The sequence below is a fragment of the Pempheris klunzingeri genome, chromosome 20 (assembly GCF_042242105.1).
Source record: "Pempheris klunzingeri isolate RE-2024b chromosome 20, fPemKlu1.hap1, whole genome shotgun sequence".
Taxonomy (NCBI): domain Eukaryota; kingdom Metazoa; phylum Chordata; class Actinopteri; order Acropomatiformes; family Pempheridae; genus Pempheris; species Pempheris klunzingeri.
This window is the reverse complement of record NC_092031.1, coordinates 15,144,634-15,150,633: the sequence shown is the minus strand read 5'-3', so window position 1 is coordinate 15,150,633 and position 6,000 is coordinate 15,144,634. Positions and strand designations below refer to the sequence as shown.

General features: G+C 44.5%; 1 protein-coding gene across 1 annotated transcript in view; it reads right to left on the bottom strand.

The window, feature by feature from the left end:
• Nucleotides 1–4,617: 4,617 nt before the first annotated feature.
• shisa9a (shisa family member 9a) overlaps nucleotides 4,618–6,000 on the bottom strand; it is a 41,596-nt gene continuing 40,213 nt past the window's right edge. Inside the window, exon 4 of the mRNA XM_070852433.1 lies at nucleotides 4,618–5,501. Within this exon, the coding sequence (XP_070708534.1) occupies nucleotides 4,618–5,501 (884 nt within the window). The remainder of the gene's footprint in view (nucleotides 5,502–6,000) is intronic.

The window sequence follows — 6,000 nt, the reverse complement described above, 5'->3', positions numbered from 1 at the left end:
CCATGTGTCTTCACAAAAAGTTTGGTGCCATGATGACTGCTCACAGGAACATGCTTGCGCTAGTCAGTAACAATTACTGTTCCATCTGCACTGGGCCATTTACATTTGTTATACATATATTTTACAGATGATGCCATATCGTAGTGATCCACTCTATACCCTGTTCATGATAGCAGTTCTCCTGCTGAAAATAAGGGCATCTTTTTTTTGTGTGTGGAAGAGGTGGGGAGTTAGCATGAGCAATAGCTAGGAAAAAACACAAAGAAGCTGCAGAAGCTCAAGCTCCACCAACACAAAACCCAAAGAGGTAAAAGTGATTGATTGCTCTGGAAAGAAAAGCAGCCATCTGTGATCTTTGAAAATGTCCTTCAGGTTACAAAAGCACTCCAAAATGAGAAGGAATAATGAGAAATGATGTCCATTTACCTCCTTTTCTTTGGAACTGCTTGGTATCTTTTCAGTAAATGAAGAACACAGCTCCTGTTGGCTCTGTTACTGAGCTGGCTGTTTGCAGCCTGCAGACTACCTGTGTCCTTTTGTCTCTGCTGTGGATTTTTTTGTCTGACTGACTCGTCTGATGAAAAATGTCAGACATGACTGCCTCCTGAACCCACTCATCTGTGGCTGTGACCCTATCAACCATGACCCAGCCAGCGCAACCAATTCCCCGTTTTCTAGCAGGTTTATTTTGGCTGTTACGGTGAGGGATCAGGCTTTTTTTTCCCTTCTTGTTTACCAACTGTTTCCACTGCCCTGCCTGCTTACCAGTTGTTCCAGTGGCTGCTTTTGCAGAGCTGAATGGGCTTTGAGGATGGAGCAGTATGGGGTGGCAAGGAGGGTTCATATTTCCACATTTCTGCCTTGCTGGATTAAGTCAATTGGGTCTGATAATGCACATCCTGAGCAAACATTGACCTGCTACTCAACTCTGGCACACAAAAAAAAACACCAGCTGTCAAGAAAAGGAGGAAATAAATAGGAGGAGGAGGGAAAAAAAACTAAATTTGCAAAGGATTCTCATCGGACACAAACAGGTTTATGGGATTCTGAACTCCATTTATATATGATTCACTATGTTTGGTTTGTTTGTTTGAGTTTTGACTTCTTCAGAGACAGTAATCATATGCCTAAGTTGGATTCACACACACGCACGCTCACACAAAGACGTACGAAAAGTTATAAAGAGTGAAATGTGCGCAGTGTTCAAGAGGACACACAATGGTACAAAACTGCAAACTGAGTTACATTTTTTTGGCACACAGAATCAATCACTTATATTTCCTGCTGGAACAATGCACAGGGGGAAACCAATCATGCCTTTCAAGGTGGTGGTGAAGTATTATTATTCACTATTTCATCATGACTGTACTCCACTATCACAGAAAAGATTCATCACAGCCCTGTTTTTGTTTCTGGCAGATGTTTCTGCTCTTGAGGGTCTTCCATTCAGACATGGAGGGAGCAAAGGGAGAAAAGAGGTGAAGAAGAGGAAAACGTGAATAGAAAGAGATTAAGAGAGAAAGGCTATGTATATGTTTATATATAAAAAGCATAATATCAGTTATCGCTACAAAGGGCCATGGTCTGGAGTTTCACAGTCTTTCATGTACAACAGGCGCGGTAACAGTACTGACTCTTTGTCTCCCTGCTGTGATGATGCCTGCCGCTCGGCACTGTGGGAGCGAAGGAAAGCAGAGTCCACCCCATAATGTATATTGTGTATGTGTGTGTTTGGCGTGGGTGTATAGGTGACACATTTTAATGCTCTGATGACTTCTTCAATCCTGTCGCATGCCTTCAGTTTGGTCTCATGTTTCCAGTCATGTGACCCTCGAGGCAACAGGGGTTCCACTGCATGAGGCAAAAACATTCCCTCCTGTAGACCCCCTTATCTTACACTAAACTGGCTTAGTTGTTTCATCTGGCGTTTTGATTTAGAAGCTGTGGTATTATTAGGCCCCCCTTTGCACCTCAGATCTACATGCAGTCTGGATACACAGTGTGCCCGTACCGAGTGTAGCTCTGCTGGCGCCTCCAGTAAAATGTGTCACACTGAGATCCACTGTCTGTTTTCTCTACACAGATTGTCATGTGCACCTTCTTATATTGACATGCTTTAAAATTGACAATTATCGCTGTTTTTGCTTGCTCTGCATCCAAAAACTGTCCGGACAATCTGTCTTTTTTAGTGTGACACTGCAGATCGCCTTTTTTTCGCTTGTACTTCCGTTGAATCTGAACTCAAATTTCCAGTTCATGACTGCATGTACGCTGCCACCTCCAGAGAAGCAATCCAATCGTTATCTTTCCTCAGTGCGTCTTAGATGAATTTGCATCTTCACTTTAATGTGGCTAAGCATTGTCTGATTACAGTCTGATCGCTTCAAAAATGAGTCTTAATCGTGAGTGTAAAGAGGGTCTTCGAGGTGGGAGCAGCGCTTTAGATAACAAGGTCAAAATGATGACTGTGGCTGCGGCTGCTAATAAGTCTCACATCATTACAAAACATGCAGATAGGGTCGGTGAAGCCCTTAGAAGATTTGGCCTATTTGTCAGACTTAAGGATTTATTTTTATGTTTGAGTCATGTAACCCAGATAGTTTGTTTTTTTTCTGTTGGCTGTGATGTTTGCTTCAGCTAGAGCTTCAGTACAGTGAGTGATCTAATCAAGCCTAGTTTCCTGTGGCAGTGTCTCCCATTACCAGCAAAAAACTGTGTTTTTTTTCATTCCTGTTACACCCACTTTTCACAGTAGTTTCTTGGTTTTGTCTAAAACTAGAGAAGTATAATGTCTTATGCAAAATCTGGAAGATGTTGAGAAGTCTTACATTTGGTCTGGTGAAACACACTGAATTTGCCCTGAACTAATACATACGTAAATCATATTTTTCATTTAATACATCATTTTGTTCCTTTCCAGTATCTTCAAAGCCATTCCTGATCACAGCGTCATTAAAAGAGCTTTATTTTTGCACATAAAGAAATAGTTGACATTCTGTTGCCTGACAGCCTCAGCTTGACATAAAGAATCTAAAGTCTGGCAAAAGTGTCCTTCTTCCACTTTTTTGAATTAAACAAACTAGATAATAATCAGTGAGCTCTGGAGGTGCTTGCAGGGACTATTGGACAGAAGCAGGCTATCTGTTTCGTCTTATTTCCAGCCTTTATGCTATGCTAAGCTAAGCTAAGCTAAGTGACTGCTGGCTGTAGCTTCATGTTTAACCTCCAGGCATAAAACTGATATCAGTCCTCTCTTCTGGCTTTGAAACCAAATACACGTATTTCCCAAAACATCAAACTCTTCCTTAAGTGTGCAACCCCTTTTGTAAATAGTTATCTCATTTGAATGGATAAGGTGGGTCATTCTGATATAGTTGCTACTTCTAAAAGCTTATTTTTTTTCGAGGGATTTAATTACAGAGTTAAGAGTTATAAGATGGCCTAAATTCACTAACAAGAATATAGTGAAACACTGAGCTGAATTTTTGAAATGCAAACTGTCCAATTTAAAGACAACAAATATCCACAAATTAAACAAAATATCAGCCGTCAACCAACTTTATTCTAAAATCACTCTTTAAAATCCTTTACTGGTCAAACCCTGTTGTGGTATTTCTACAGTATATTTGTCTGTGTGTATGTGTGTGAAAACATGTGTCTGCATGTGCATGAACATGTGGATTTGTGTGTGTGTGTGTGTGTGTGTGTGTGTGTGTGTGTAGGAGAATCGTGCTCCAAGGACCCTCCGCTAGTTGCGGCATCATCCAGATGCTGCCTCCCTGCCTCCTTATCCCTCCTCTGGGCCAGCTGTCACCACACAGATGAGATCAGACCAGAACATTGCCAGTGTGACAGCATCCATTCTCTGTGCTGGAGCCTTGTGGAAAAGGGCGACCTTCAGCTGCAGAGCTTATGAAGGAGCTCCTGAATAGCCACAATAGTCCAAAGCCCAGCACCCTCATCATATGTGGCTGTTTCAAAGCCCTCAGGATTTTGGGGGGTGAATCATAAGGGAATGTTATTTCTTCCAAACTATTTGACGCTTTGTTGGGCAGATGAGCAGAACTCTTGTTTTATGAGGTTTGTGGGTAAACTTGCTGTGTTTCTTCTCTCCCACGATGCTTCGGTGCTTTAGACTTGATCCCTTATATTGCTTCTCAGGTTTGTTTCCCAAAGCAAATCCATTTTATTATCAGCAGTTTCCCATTTCATCATCTGTGTGTATTTGCACCGTAACGCTCAGATACTGGAATCATTACCAAGCTGATATTAGCTGTAAAACAACACTCTAATATCACCACAAGTGTACAGACATCCCTGCTCTGTAGGCTCTTTGAAGTTATGGTTACAGATGCCACCAGCTTGGACGCCATCCTCTTGACAAACAAAGGTCTGTTCAGTGATGTAATTGGTGAACTCTCTATTTGTGAAACGAGGACCACTCAGACACAGTGTCACTGTCCCACCACATTCACCAGTTTACCAACGAGCCACACAAACACACACATAGATCTGCACCTTTGACCACCGCAGGACTTGGTGTCTCAACTCTGAGATTACTTGTGCCACCGCTCCACATGCATCCTTTCCCCCTCTTTTTCTCCCTGTCTTCCTCTCTCACACAGTCACCTCTGTTTTGCTGTTGGTCACAAAGTAGGGCTGTGTGGGGAGGAAGTGTTGGCTGTGGCTGTGGCCTCTGGTGGTGTGGAGCTGATTGGGCTCCAGCACGGTACACTGAGGCCTCTTGTGCCCATAGGTCTTCCTCCGTCCCACCGTCTCAGTCCCATCCCAGGCCTTCAGCCCCAGCCCCATCGCATGCCCAGCCGCGATTGTGTTGGAACTGTATGCCAATGGGCGGCCCATTGTAGCTGAGCTGGAGCCAATGGCGGTCTCAGCGGCCCTGGAGATGCCCAGGGATGTGCCACCTGGCATGGTCCCCGCCATGTGTGCCAGGGAGGTGGCCCCGAGTCCTGGCGGCTTGCTACTGTGGCTGTGAGCGTGAGTGTGAGTGTGAGAGCTATGAGAGCTGTGAGAGCTGTGCCCAACATGACCGTGGCTGCCTTTGGGTTTCTGGCCATTCGGCTTGAGTCCCCCACCACCTCCACCACTGGCTATGTGCCGTTCTGTCGAGAGGGTCGAGACAGAGGAGATGCTGGGCATCTCAGTGACATAGGTGGCCACTGGCTCAGGAGTCAGTGGACCCAGGGAGGTCATAGGGGTCATTGAGGGCATCGGGGTGAGGGAGGTCATGGGTGTCATAGAGGTCATGGGCATCATAGACGTCATTGGGGTCATGGAGGTCATCTGGGTGATAGTGGGGTTCATGGGATTGGAGGTCATTGGGTTAGAAGCCATCGGGTTGGTGGTCATTGGAGGAGTCATCGAAGACATGTTGACCATGGAGGATCTGGAGTTTCCCATGGGCTGGAGAGGAAGCCCGCCCTTCGTTGGCAGCTCCACCATCAGCCGGCGCTTGTATATTTCACCGTTGTACTTGGCAGCTGACAAGAGAGGGAGAGAGAGAAATTAATGAAAATGTTAAGTGGAAAGACAGAGCTGCTAAGGAGCACAGCTGAATTCTTGTGTTAAATGCTGAAATCTAAATTAGTTTGCTCTTTTTAGACTGTCAGTAATGGGGAAAAACATCCTCAGCTCTTCTATTGGGTACTGTAATAAACAGAAAGAAAAAAAATGTTATATAGAATGACTCATAAAATAAGGCTTTAAGCTGTTTGCAGATCAAACTAAGACGTGTGCACACACACAGTCAGAAGTTTGGATAGAAAACATCCCATCCCATGGTACTCCCACAATCTGAAAAGGTCATACAACAAACCCCAATACTTTGTTAGCCAGCCTACCCTTATGTACTGTAACTGACCGAGCAGCGTATCAGGTCTCATTTAAACGCCCGCATATAGAGGCCTGTCGTGCCACCGGAGGAGTTAAATCAAAAGGAAAGCCCAGAATGTCTCTACCACCTCCACTCCTCCTCCCGTA